The 14,231-nt window shown below is 33.5% G+C and overlaps 2 protein-coding genes across 2 annotated transcripts in view; both read left to right on the forward strand.

Annotated features, from left to right (window-relative positions):
- The first annotated feature begins 5,330 nt into the window (after positions 1-5,330).
- LOC123699237 (GTP-binding protein Rit2) lies at positions 5,331-8,390 on the forward strand. Its single transcript, XM_045646146.1, has 5 exons — positions 5,331-5,703; positions 5,882-5,955; positions 6,252-6,446; positions 6,725-6,865; positions 7,174-8,390. Exons 1-5 carry the CDS (start codon positions 5,565-5,567, stop codon positions 7,282-7,284), a joined length of 660 nt encoding a protein of 219 aa, XP_045502102.1. The 5' UTR covers positions 5,331-5,564; the 3' UTR covers positions 7,285-8,390.
- Positions 8,391-12,718: 4,328 nt separating this feature from the next.
- The window catches only part of LOC123699277 (atrial natriuretic peptide receptor 1), a 28,561-nt gene continuing 27,048 nt past the window's right edge, over positions 12,719-14,231 (forward strand). Inside the window, exon 1 of the mRNA XM_045646201.1 lies at positions 12,719-12,767. Coding sequence (XP_045502157.1) covers positions 12,719-12,767 — 49 coding nt within the window. The remainder of the gene's footprint in view (positions 12,768-14,231) is intronic.

The raw sequence follows: 14,231 nt of genomic DNA on the forward strand, positions 1-14,231 counted from the left end.
ACTATTAATAGCCTAGAAAATTTAGATAGTGGTCGCCAGAGTGTTAACTCTAATAGCAACTCTGTATCGGCTAAGGAAAATATTTCTGTTGATTTACAGTCTAATTCCTTAATCAGAAATATATATACTGAACATGACTCTTATCCATTTGTTGTTCATGTCCAAAGATGTGAATCATCACCCGGTGATGGCTCTACGTTGCATCCAATTACATTTGGCAATTTTTTGAAAAAAAATAGTTTTAAAAATATTGTAGCAGGTAGTGTCAAAAGAATAGGCAGGAATAGATGCGTTGTTGCTTTTTCAACTGCTCATGATGCTAACACATTTATTAATAATAAAGCCTTAGAAACATTCAATCTAAGAGCAAAAATACCATCCTTCCATGTTTCTCGGATAGGCTTAGTAAGAGGCATTCCATCAGAATGGTCTCCGGAAGAAATTAAAGAAAATATAGTTGTTCCTAATGGATGTGGCTCTATAATAAAAGTACGCAGAATTAATTATAAAGTTATTATTGATGGTACAGTTACATGGAAGCCTTCACAATCTGTAATATTAACTTTTGATGGGCAAACACTCCCGTCAAGAATATTTATTTGTTATAATTCTTTACCTGTAGAGCTATATATATTTCCAACCATTCAGTGTTATAATTGCTGTAGGTATGGTCACACAAAATCAATTTGTAGATCCAAGCCCCGTTGCTATAAATGCGGGCAAGATCATAGTGGTGAAACTTGCAATGTTGAAGAGGATGGTGCATCATGTATAATGTGTTCTGGTTTACATTTTGCAAATAATAAAAACTGTCCTGAATATAATCGCCAAAAACTAATTAAACTTACTATGGCTCAGAAGAACTTGTCATATGGAGAGGCACTTAAATTACACCCACAGGTAAAAAAACCTTATGCCGAAGTGCTTAACACTTCAACATTGCAAGTCTCACCAAAGCATAGTTTACAAAATACAAATATAAATACATCTCATAAAAAGACTGTTTTTAAAAAACAACGTTCGCCACCTAAAAGTAGCCAAGGATATGATAGAGCTGCTCATGAAGCTTTAATTAAAGAATGTCAAATGCCTACACCTGACAATGGTTGTGCCTACAAGACATCTTCATCTAATGATACTCAAAATGGTGCTATAATGGAAATTATACTCGCTTTAATCAATTTATTACAACAAGGTAAGACATTAAGACCGTCCAACGTTGCTTTACTTAATAAAATTATTAATAACACAATAAAAAACAATGGCTTCGAACATAGTACATTGGAATTGCAGGAGCATTCTTCCTAAAAAATCTGAATTAATTCATATCATTAATAAATATAATCCAATATTAATCTCACTAAACGAGACCTGGTTAAAATCATATTTAAATTTTCGTATTCCCGGTTATATTTGTTTGAGGGATGATAGAACTGACGGATACGGCGGTGTTGCAATTTTAGTTAAAAATACTCTTACTTTCAAAAAATTACAACTTTTCCAACATACCGATAAAAGTTTCAATATTGTCGGAATAAGACTTAATAATACGATTTCCATTGTTTCCATTTATATTCCTCAGTTTTCGAATTTAATTAAGCATGATATACAACATATTTTTTCCACACTTGAAGAACCCTATATTATCTTAGGTGATTTTAATTGCCATCACCAATCTTGGGGATGTAGTATATCGAATTCAAATGGAGTACAATTACTAGATCTTATCGACGATAACAATTTATGTGTAATAAATTCAGGGGAGCCGACACGACGCACTCATGTGAATGAGAACTTGAGTGCAGTAGATTTAACAATTTGTACATCGGATGTAGCTTCATGTTCATCCTGGAATCCCTTACCGTATACGTTTGGTAGTGACCATTTCCCTATTTTAATTACTTTGCCGTTCAAAAATAATCAAAATTATAAACAAAGTTCACGTTTCAAATATAGACTGCAAAATGTAGATTGGGACAAATATAAAAATACAATTGAAAATGAAGTAAGGAAACTTCCTGATGTAAATATCAATAATGGAATAAAATGCTCGGAAGCGTTGGCAAAAACGATTTTGCAAGTTGCTGAGGAGTTATTCCCTGTTAAATCGACCTCGAACACGTTCATGTCTTCTCCACCTTGGTGGGATAAGGATTGTACAGAAGCGATAAAGAAACGAAAACTGGAAGAAAAGAGATATGCTGAGAATATGTCCATGGAGAATTACAATAATCTGATTGCTACAATAAAGACAACACGATCACTACTCAAGAGAAAAAAACAAGAAGGGTGGAAATCTTTTTGCACATCCATTTCACCGAATACTTGTCCCTCTGAAGTGTGGAAAAATTTAAAACGCTTCAGGTCAGCATTTTCTGAGCAACCATATAGATTTCCAGAGTCATTGGCTTGTGATTTTATGCAAAATATAGCTCCCGATACAGTTCCAGAGAATAATATATTACCCGTGACTTCTGTTTCATTTGATCATAACTACTTTCGCATTGATTCCTTTTTTTCTCTATATGAGTTGAAGGGAGTACTGTCAAATGTAAAGGATTCCACCCCCGGCCTAGATGGTATACCTTATTCTTTCTTAAAAAACCTCGGAGATACTGCATTACAATACTATCTTGACATAATAAATAATATAATGCTGTCTGGAAATATTCCGTCCGAGTGGAAGACACAAGAAATTATACCTATACTCAAACCAAATAAACCATCTGACGAGCACTCATCCTATAGACCGGTAGCTTTGTCATGTGTTTTATTAAAGGTAGCAGAACATTTGGTGAAAAATCGTTTAGAGTGGCATATCGAGCATCACGATTACCTCTCAAACAGTCAGTTTGGTTTTAGAAAAGCAAAAAGTACAATAGACAGCATAGGCATTCTCACAACAGACATACGTTTAGCCTTCTCGAACAACAAGTACTTAGTAGCTACTTTTCTTGATATTTCATCTGCCTATGATAATGTTATTATATCTATCCTTAATCAAAAACTTTTAAAATTAAATGTTCCTTGTATACTAATCAATTTCATAATAAGCTCATTAGTGGACAGAACTATATGTTTAAATTTAAATGAATCAAAAAACATTTCACGTAAGGTTCACAAAGGACTTCCGCAAGGTTCTGTACTTAGTCCTCTGCTGTATAACATTTATACTTATGATTTGGAAAAGTCACTGAATGATACTGTAAAAATTCTGCAATATGCCGATGATATTGTTATGTATAGTGTAAATAATAGCTTAGAAGAAGCATACAATTCTTTAAATAGCAATCTAAACATACTTAGTATGTGGCTTAAAGATAATGGTCTTGACTTGTCAGTAGAGAAAAGCTCTGTTGTAGTTTTTTCTCGAAAGAGGTCTTTGCCTCAAGTAGATGTAAGCTATAACGGTAGTATTTTTCCCAATAAAAATGAAGCAAAATTTTTAGGAATAACATTAGATAGTAAATTAACAGGAATGCCTCACATTGATTTTGTATCAGCTAAATGTGAGCGTATTTTAAATATAATAAGGTGCTTATCTGGCGTGTGGTGGGGGGCACACCCTTTTTGTCTCAAATTAATTTACAATGCTCTAATTAGAAGTAGTCTAGATTATGGAATGTTTTTGTTGGAAGGTGGTAACGTTAGTGCCTTCAGAAAACTTGATAAGATTCAAGCAAAAGCAATTCGAATAGTTGTTGGAGCTATGAAATCTAGTCCCAATAACGCACTTCAAGTTGAGTGTTGTGACGCTCCGCTTCATCTAAGACGACAGTTTTTATCCGACAGATTTCTTTTCCGAGCGCTGCAATTTTCCAACCATCCCTTATTTCATAAATTGAAGGACTTGAATGAATATATATTAACATCTCCGTATTGGCGCTCTAAAAAAGTTCCATGTTTGATCGAAAGTTTCCGTAGAGTCACATCCATTACAACACGTATATATCGATCTCCACGCTTATCATTGTTTAGTCACAGTTATGATAATTTGTTAACTTATCCAGACATTAAGTACGATATAGGAATCATCAAGAATGATCCTCTAGCCAATCTTAATTTTAATACAGAAGTAAATAAGGAATGGAAAGATTGGAACCTCATTTTCACTGATGCATCTAAGATGTCTTTGTCTGGGTGCACTGGAATAGGCATATACCATACACAATACAAAATTATTCAAAAAATAAAATTACCACCTCAAGCATCAGTATTTACTGGTGAATGTTTGGGCATTTTAAAAGCAATTGATTATATATTATTAGCGAAGTTATCACGAACTGTTATTTTTACTGATTCTAAAAGTTCTTTACAAAGTCTTGAAAAATATCCATTTAATAATAAGCCATTTTACCCTTTCATTTTTGAAATTAGAAACAAATTAACACTTTGTAAAAATAAAAATTTAACAATAGTTTTTGCATGGATACCCAGTCACACCGGTATAAAAGGTAATGAAAAGGCAGACGCCTTAGCAAAAGATGCCATAGATAGTGGTGATATGTTTCCATATATCAATTATTGCCACGATCTTAGTAACCTTCCTAAAGTTTATCTCCATGATACCTGGACTAAACTTTGGGAAAGTAGCGGAATGCAAAAGGGAAAACGTTTCTATTCTCTTCAACCACGGATTCCAATGAAGCCTTGGTTTAATAAAACCAAGGGAAGTAAATTAACTACAAGTATAATCATTCGTATGCGTCTTGGACATGTTTGTACTCCTCAACATCTTACTAAAATTGGCGTATTAGATAATGAAATGTGTGAGTGTACTCTAGATGTGGGCAACCTGAATCACATATTTTTTGCTTGCCCACTGTATGACCATTCCTCTTTGTATTTATCTCTTGAATCACTTGGTGTACCCTTTCCTATTTCTATTAATTGTCTCTTGCTCAATCCTGCCAAATATTTTGAAGCCATTGACAAATTTATCACTCGAAATAATATTAAATTGTAAATATTTTTCATTTTTTTATCTACATAATATAAAGAAAATGCAGTATGTTTATTTTTAAAATAGAATTGTTTAGTTTTTGATTTATTTATAATTTTTAATTAATAGATAAGTGTTATATAATATATGTAGATTAGTGTTTTAGATTGTATATTGCTACTCCTCTGATGATTCGCGTGCGTAAAATTTTCTTTAATAATCATTGTAAAAATTTATGTTTCCCTACCTTTTAAAACTTGACACTGGCAAATAGTTTAGTCTTATTGCCATGATAAACGAAAAAAAAAAAAAAAAAAAAAAAAAAAAAATGACATGACATCGCAATGACATAAAATCGAAATGTCAATTTGTCAATCGTGATCGCTTTCAATCAGCTGTCGATTAATATTGGCGACAGATTTCTGCCATTAATTTAAATTATAAATAATCAATAAAATGTGTGATAAATGGAGTGTCATTTGAGCGATTTATCATTAACGTGAGCAAGGTGGTGGTTTTGGGGGGTGGTCTCTGCGGATGGAGTGTGAGGAGTTCAAGTGTTGCGAGTGACCGCGGCGGGCGCGGCTCGGCGGGGCCTCCGAGCACGCAGGCATGCGGCGATATGACGGAGGCTGCAGGCACGTCGCGAGGCCTCCGTGTCTACAAGATCGTGGTGCTGGGCGACGGCGGAGTGGGCAAATCCGCGGTCACTCTCCAGTTTGTTAGTCACAGCTTCTTGGATTATCACGACCCGACGATAGGTAAAGCAGAATAATTTTCCGCAAACGATAATACTAATTATTTTAGAATAATATTAAGTAATTAAGCAGGACAATAATTAGAATAATCTATGGTTATAATAATATGTAATTAACAAATTTGTTTGTATATATTTTAATAAATAAAAGTACCTAAATGTAGAAACATTTCTTTTCACAGAGGATTCATACCAGCAGCAAGCAGTAATTGATGGTGAACCAGCTTTGCTAGATATACTTGATACTGCAGGACAAGTAAGTAATAATTTGCTAGTTAATTAAAAAAAAAAAAATTCAAAGCCCTTGTATTATATTTATATTTACTATTACTATAATAAAATAGCTCAAATCTTTTTCTCATGACAATAAGTAATTTGTAATTGCAATTTATTTTTAAAATCTATAAAAATTTTAACAAAAAACAATTACTATTATAAATGCGTACTTAGCTGCTAGCTGTATATACTATGGAAAATATCGAAAATCATCTCTAAGGACTTTACAGCATGCAGCATTAGTAACTGTCATGAACTGTATTAAATTCTTTCCAGGTAGAGTTCAATGCAATGCGAGAACAATACATGCGATGTGGAGAAGGGTTCATGTTATGCTATTCTGTGACTGACAGACGGTCATTCCGTGCGGCTTCAGAGTACAAACGCTTACTCGCTCAGGCTAGACCTTCAGAGACTCTTCCTCTAGTCCTAGTGGGGAATAAATTGGACTTGGCACCAAGATTTAGACAGGTGAGAGTGGATTTATTTATTTGTATAATAATTGAGAGCAAATATTTGGCGCATATTTCGAAAATACAGTAACTAAACTGTTATATTTACAATATGTTCAAGCATTAAAAATGAATGCACATAATCATAATCTTGCTAGATCTATAATTGGCTTATTTTATTAGCAATTATGTAATTTGAAATATTTTACTATAGCACAGCTATGCACCTTATTATAAATAAATAAACATTAAAAAATAGGGCAATATAACAATGCAATAAGTAATTAATACTTCCAGGTAACAACAGAAGAAGGCAAGGCGTTGGCAACACAACTCGGGTGTCCGTTCTTCGAGACGTCGGCCGCGTTACGTCATTTTGTAGATGACGCCTTTCACGCGCTTATCAGAGAAGTCCGCCGCCTTGAGAGACAGAGACAGGTATAATATTTTGTTATTGAGTAAATTGTTTGAACAATTCATTTTTATTTTATTAAAAACTTTTACAAGTCTGAAAACAATTGAAGTTTTTACCTTTTAATCTCAGTAGGATTTTTCCACACAAGACGAATTTATATCTCTGAATTTCCCTAAGATATTAGTGCTGTTCCCTTGTTAGGAAATTCATTTCAAACTCAAACTAAATATTTGGTAACATTGTTTGATATGTAATTGTAATTACTAGTACAGTTAATTGATACAAAACTCAGCCCACTAGTATAGATTATAATACAAAAAATCCTTCACAGTCATCCCTAGTGGGTACGGGCGTATCGACTGGCGGTGGTCGGCGCCGTTGGCGACGCTTACGCAGCATATTCGCGCTCGTGTTCCGACGCAGACGACGTCACACCCCTTGACCGCTCCGACAGCGACTGACGTGAGCTCTATACTCTATGACGTACTCGTTTTTTAAAATAAGAACACATTTTGACGTTCCACATTTGACATTGGCTTAACTGATAACTCTATAATTTTGCATCTATGACTGAAAAATGTCGGAATTATAAATACCGAATTATATTTTCATAATGACAACATTGTTTAGCATAAATTTTGGAAAATTGGGTAAATAAAACATCAATATTTTAATTGTAAACAATGTAAGCGTGTCTCACTGAAGATAAAAATCATTCACTTGTGTAAAAATTACATACTAATTACGATACATACTCGAGTGTTTCAGAGATTTTTATTCCTAAACGTGTAATCCTATTTATACTCTATTACAATGGGTTTAAGTCTAAGATGCCTAAAACCATCCTTTTGTCTATTATCCTGTGTATAACAGACCATAATTACTACATTAGTTAATGTATACCTTTCACTACCTCATATTTATGCTTTCTACTAATTTGTGTTCTACAGCTAGTTTAAGTATTATGAACAGTAGTTATTTTATCTAATTGATATAGAATAATATTTTTTCTAGTTCATTTAGGCCTAGTGCTACTTTTGTATTGCCAGCTTAAATATTGAGTGGAATTTAGGTGAACAGTAAACATGTATGATTAACCTTTTATATCACATGAGTGTACAACACACACAATGTACTGCACAATTTTTCTTACAAATAAAGGCTTAAAAAATTGTTACTTTTCGATCGTTCCGTTCATAGATTGATTTAAATAAAAAAAATACTTGCGCTAAGACCATAACATGTTAAAATAACTCTTCCATTGAGTGCGGCCTATTGCAATACATTTTTTTTTGCCCTAAATTGAATAATGTTTTTTTCAAAGTTATACATTGTTTTATGCCTTTCAATGTAACATGAGTCCATGTTAGGCCTCAACCTAACAAATAGTCTTCCGTGAATCCGAGCAAGCAATAATGAAAAGTACATTGTAAATTATTCAGATGTTTTATATGTTTTGACATTATTGGTCAATATGTATAGCACATAAGACATAAATGGTTTATTCTAATAGATTATTCAATTAATGTTTAAGTTGTTTGGAAAAATTACGGTAAAAATTCATATTTCGTATTGATGGATTACGTGTGAATAAAATTGTCATTAGATAATTTTAGTACGTCTAGTTCGTTCATAATAGTGATATAAATCGACCCCTTGCCGAGATCCGAGGCATCACTAGGTCTTAGAGTAATTCGCGACTCGTATTCGATTGCGTATTCGATAGTGTTAATCAATATAACGATTGGAATTGAATAAATTAGAACATTGAATAGTAGGATTTTATAATCCGCCCAGTAGTATCCGACGTAGAGTATTTATGTGTTTAAATAACATAGTGTGATCATGATTGAAGCCCCATTTACTAGTTAAAGTGCGTTAATATTTTGATGTAAATTTTATTTAACGTAGGACGTAATGTAATCATCTATATATTCCTCTTAGTGTTGCCATTTCATTAGGGTTTTATGAATTTTACCTTAAAGTACAATTTAAGTGAGATCAAACGAGCTCCTCGTAATCTGTGTGACAGAGACAGCAATAAGATAGAGAAGAATTATATATTTATATTATGGTAATTAATTCAATGTGTGTTTATTAGTGTTGTATGTGATGTTGATATTGTAACGTTAGGTCGATACGCACAAATTTTAGTGTAGTGTTTATTGTGTATATTTGAGTGTAGATCTAAGGTCTGGTTCATATATTTGTCGTATATAGTATGATAATAAAAATAACGTCGCATTGTTTAAATACAATGCTTAAAGCATCCTGTGAAATGGGTTACTAATTATTATATGCGACAAATAGTACGAACAACATTTATAAACAAAAAACGTAGAGTATTAAAGCTCTAAGTGCAATAACACCGTGTCAAAGTAGATAATTTATTGTTCAAAGTATTATTAAGTAGGCATGAGCTTCTTTTGTCTTAACCAATATTGAAATTCAATAGATTAAAACGCCGTGAGTGTAATTACGGCTATAAATTTGCCCTCGAAGTAATATGAAATGTATATTCGATGTTCGAGATTTTCTATACCTTATGTTGTTTTAAAGTCCAGTTTTACTGTTGTTATTCTATGTGTCAATACGATGCAATAACTCTGCCATACATGCATTTGTAACGTCTTAGAATTTTCAGTGAAGTTTGTAGCGTCGTTTTACATGTATGTATATTCTATGTCTATTGTCTAGTCATTATTTTAGGTGTTTTAGACGTTGAACTGTGAAATTTAACTTTTTTACGCATTTCTGTTTAATTGAATTATGGTTTAATGCAATTACAGTTTTACGTGAAAGTAAGTTCAATATACTTATTTTCTACTTCTTAGATTTTTAATTTTCAGTTTATTTTTTGATAGTATAGTACTGCACCCGATTGCAGTGCATAGACGAATAAAGCGATTTAAAATACACAGCAACGCAGCGTAGCGCGTGAATACGTTGTTACATGTTTTATCGTTGCATGTAAGTATCTCCGATTGTATAAAAATTCACGTGTCGCCGTACAATTAACCTACACGGTGTTGCAGATCAGCACACCCGCAAATACGCGAGTAGGTGCGTTGTGACTTAACTCGCAGCGTGGTGCGCAGCTGTGTGATAATCGCCTCATTTAGGGCCGATTTTTCAATCCTTGGATAAAACTTACTTGTCCAATAAAGTATTACACGATAATATTAAAATGTCACCTGTAAACTGCCAATTGGGGCAATAAGAATACATTTTTGAAATGGTAGTTTAATACGTTATTCGAAGAATAAATTTTAACCATGAATTGAAAAACCAGCCCTTAATAAAAATAATTTGACGGAATTTGAATATTCAATTAAATAAATAGAAATAGGAATTCTTGGAATAGGAATAGGAATTCGTTTAATATTATTCCATAAACAACTACAAGAAAATTGTCTTGATCCCAATTATATTTGAAATGCGTAAGAAAGATCTATTTCTCTTTATCTATAGTAATTTTTAGACAGCATAATATTAGAAAGATGTTCATCAGATATTTTTAATAATTTTAATTATATAATTAATTTCCATCGTCTATTCCTTTTGTTAGTGTTTTTTGCTGCCAAAAGGAGAAAGAGTATTTAATATAGTATTTTTTTTTGTCAGTTACAAATATTGCAAGTAATCTAGAAACTATGAATTATATTAATTTGATACTATTTATTTCTTCAAAAAACCCCGATGAAAATGAAAAGTTAGTGGCCTAAACCGTCAGTCTTATTATACAAACTTCTACTTGTTTTTTTTTAAGCGCAGTCAATATTTTTATACATTCTTGTATCTATGACATAAGAGTTCTAACAGACGAACGGCAAGTTGCGAACGGTACTTGTCTACACGAGGCGACGGCTGAAGTAGCCTCTGCCTCTGCAACTTGCCGTTCGTCTGTTAGAACGCTTATTATGATATAACACAATGTTCTGTCTTTTTGTAGTGTAAATGTTTAAAAAAATTATTTTATGTGAAAAAGTGTTGTTGTTTTTAAATTCTTTAATATACTTAAAGGATATTATTCCCTTCTTGTTGTTAATCATACAATAATTGCATTTATTTAATAATGTTGTTGACTTTAATGAATTATTTTAAATTTGATTTGTTACAATTAATACCATAATTTTAGTTCTATAATTATTTGTACTAAATATTGTTAGTTTTTTATTAATGTATATTTAAGGATTATTTTGTTTTTATATTCCATTATTTACAGTATAACTTAATATCTTTTCCTGTGGATGTAATAAATTGTTTTAACTTGATGTAAATTTTATTTGGACATATTATATATATAAGAAAAATTTTGTTCATAATAATTTATAACACCAAATAGTACCTTGTATGTAAAGAAATAATATTTTATGCATATGTAAGCGTGTGTAGAGATTTTGTTGAATAAATGTCATGTTGGAAATATTTTGTTTTATTTTTTTGAACATATAGAATAGATATTAACTATTACCATGGCTCATTAAATTTTTTCCGAAAGTATTAAAAATATGTAATTTTATAGAAATTGAGGTTTTCTTTTTGAATAGTCCTTGCATACGGCCTACTGGGGAAACCACATAAAAATGCGTCGCTCACACTTTCTCAAGAGGGTGTGGATAGATCCCGCTCACGTATGAATAATGTTGTAACGCTACATCGCATCGCTATACGAAAAATAGATAAAATATAAATTTTCTGTAGCTTATTTTGTCAGTAGATATTATACGCGGAGGTCATATTATGTCTCGATATAGAGATACCGATATAGAGAATCAGTTTCTAAGCCATTTTTCAATATGGCAGCGCAAAGGGAAAAACAGGAGATGTGATGGTGGGAAACTGGCAATTCGAAAAGAGCACTAGACGAGTCTAGAAAATTTCAGATTGTCTTTATGACTATATATCTACATGTGATATACAAATACATATAACAATATATATCGATGATTCAAAATTATAAGAAGTTGAAGGAATAAGTATTGTAAAATATAATTAAATTTTGTCCTCACTATGTACCTATGTACATCTCAGTTCTCAACGTTTTGCAACAACTGCATGGGCGTAGCCACTCTAGCTTTAACCTGGAAGGTAGGTAGATACCTAACCAAATCTAAAAATTGAAGTAAGTACCTACTAACTCTTTTGACTGACTAACACCTAACTAGTTTCATACGCCCAGCGACCAAACGGCTGAAGATTTTTGGATCTATTTCGTGGTGTGGTAGGTGAACAATAAGGTGTTTTGAATAAGAATAATTCGAATAACGAATTACACACGAAAAAAGAAAATAGCTGAGGTTTCTATGTTACATGAACTGTAAGAAAAATGAGTATAGTACCCCAATTAGTTACCCCACTAACTTATCTAATTTCACTTTTGTTGTTTTACACGTTCTACAACTCACTGATACTTTTTACTTTAGACTTATTCGCCATCGCAAATGCCTTCGCAAATGCCTTCGTGAATGCCTTCGCGAATGCCTTCGCAAATGCCTTCGCGAATGCCTTCGCCAATGCCTTCGCGAATGCCTTCGCAAATGCCTTCGCGAATGCCATCGCAAATGCCTTCGCGAATGCCTTTGCGAATGCCTTCGCGAATGCCTTCGCGAATGCCTTCGCCAATGCCTTCGCGAATGCCATCGCAAATGCCTTCGCGATTGCCTTCGCGAATGCCTTCGCAAATGCCTTCGCGAATGCCTTCGCGAATGTCTTCGCGAGTGCCTTCGCGAATGCCTTCGCGAATGCCTTCGCAAATGCCTTCGCAAATGCCTTCGCAAATGCCTTCGCGAGTGCCTTCGCGAATGCCTTCGCGAATGCCATCGCGAATGCCTTCACAAATGCCTTCGCGAATGCCTTCGCAAATGCCTTCGGAAATGCCGGCGGTACGGCCGCCGGCATTTGAAGACCTGGATATAACTTTGGGTACATACTTGGTACATACAGTTGCTAGTTATGCAAATGCCTTCGCGAGTGCCTTCGCGAATGCCTTCGCGAATGCCTTCGCAAATGCCTTCGCGAATACCTTCGCAAATGCCTTCGCGAATGCCATCGCAAATGCCTTCGCGAATGCCTTCGCGAGTGCCTTCGCGAATGCCTTCGCGAATGCCTTCGCGAATGCCTTCGCAAATGCCTTCGCAAATGCCTTCGCGAGTGCCTTCGCGAATGCCTTCGCAAATGCCTTGACCTGGATATAACTTTGGGTACATACTTGGTACATGCAGTTGCTAGTTACATATTATTTTTTATTGTTGCCCCACCTTGAGCCCATGGCTAGCTACGCCCACGAACAACTGTGCTTTCAATAAACGTTCATTACACGCGTAATAGTTTACACATTATAACAAACATTTTATAGAGCAGCCATGAAACGTAAACTATAAAATCGCAGTAACTATTGTTCTCAAGATGGTGGACAGTGATCATAAAGTTGAAAGTAATGTCGCTGTAGTGTGCCAACTGACGCATTCAACGGGCACATTTTGTTCACACTCCAAGTGTTTTATGTAAGAAATATGACGGTGTTATGAAGGAAGTACTACCGATTTTGTAGTGTAAAGGTTTCGCTATAAAAATATAACCGTAAGCTATGTTGTGGAAGTTTAACCTTAGTATTTGAAGTTAGGGGAGGTTTCTGGAGGAATCTGTATATTAATTTAAAGTCGTGTGATCGTCTTTGTTTTTTCAATTGGAACCTAATATGCAAATATCTTATAGAAAATAATCAGTATTAAATACTTACTTCGCCGAATCCTATGTTATAATCATAATCCTATAACTCATCTTTTTAGATAACAAAACAGACAAAGCTTGAAGAGCTTTTAAACATAGTAATTATGTATAAAATGACTCTTACAATGACAGTTGGCTAAAATTATTGAATTAGGTACCTAATAAATAGTAGATACCTTATTATTTATGTTAGTAATTAACGATGTTATATGAAATCACGTTTATAAGTTATCATAAACTCATAATGGATAGCGTAAATGTTCGCCAGTTGTAAATTTACGATTATAACCGATAACTGTTAGTAGAATAATAAAAGAGCATACTACATAATATTAGTCATATTAAATATATCTACGTACCTATGTTTACTTGAAGTAACTAAAATTGAAGAAGCAGTTGGTTAATATATTTACTCCTTTATAAGTAGGTACCTACGTACCGTACTATTCTACTACTAGCCTACCGTAGACATATCCTATACATCCTGTTAAAGTCTTGAAAAATCAGCATTTTATCATTTAAACGTTCTTCGAGTATTCATAGTGACGTTCAAAATTTAAAAAAAACATATTACCTATTCCTGGAATAGGCCACATCCGCAAGTCTCAGAAATCAGAATTAAATTTTCCAATACTCTATATTAAAATCAAAACTGAA

This window comes from Colias croceus, chromosome 17 (genome assembly GCF_905220415.1).
Source record: "Colias croceus chromosome 17, ilColCroc2.1".
Lineage (NCBI taxonomy): Eukaryota > Metazoa > Arthropoda > Insecta > Lepidoptera > Pieridae > Colias > Colias croceus.

Excerpts from the sequence above, each read along its gene's own strand:
- LOC123699237 (XM_045646146.1), top strand. The coding sequence starts at position 5,565 with ATGACGGAGGCTGCAGGCACGTCGCGAGGCCTCCGTGTCTACAAGATC. Across the intron at positions 5,704-5,881 it reads TTATCACGACCCGACGATAG|AGGATTCATACCAGCAGCAA; the intron begins GTAAAGCAGAAT and ends TTCTTTTCACAG. Across the intron at positions 6,447-6,724 it reads TGGCACCAAGATTTAGACAG|GTAACAACAGAAGAAGGCAA; the intron begins GTGAGAGTGGAT and ends TAATACTTCCAG.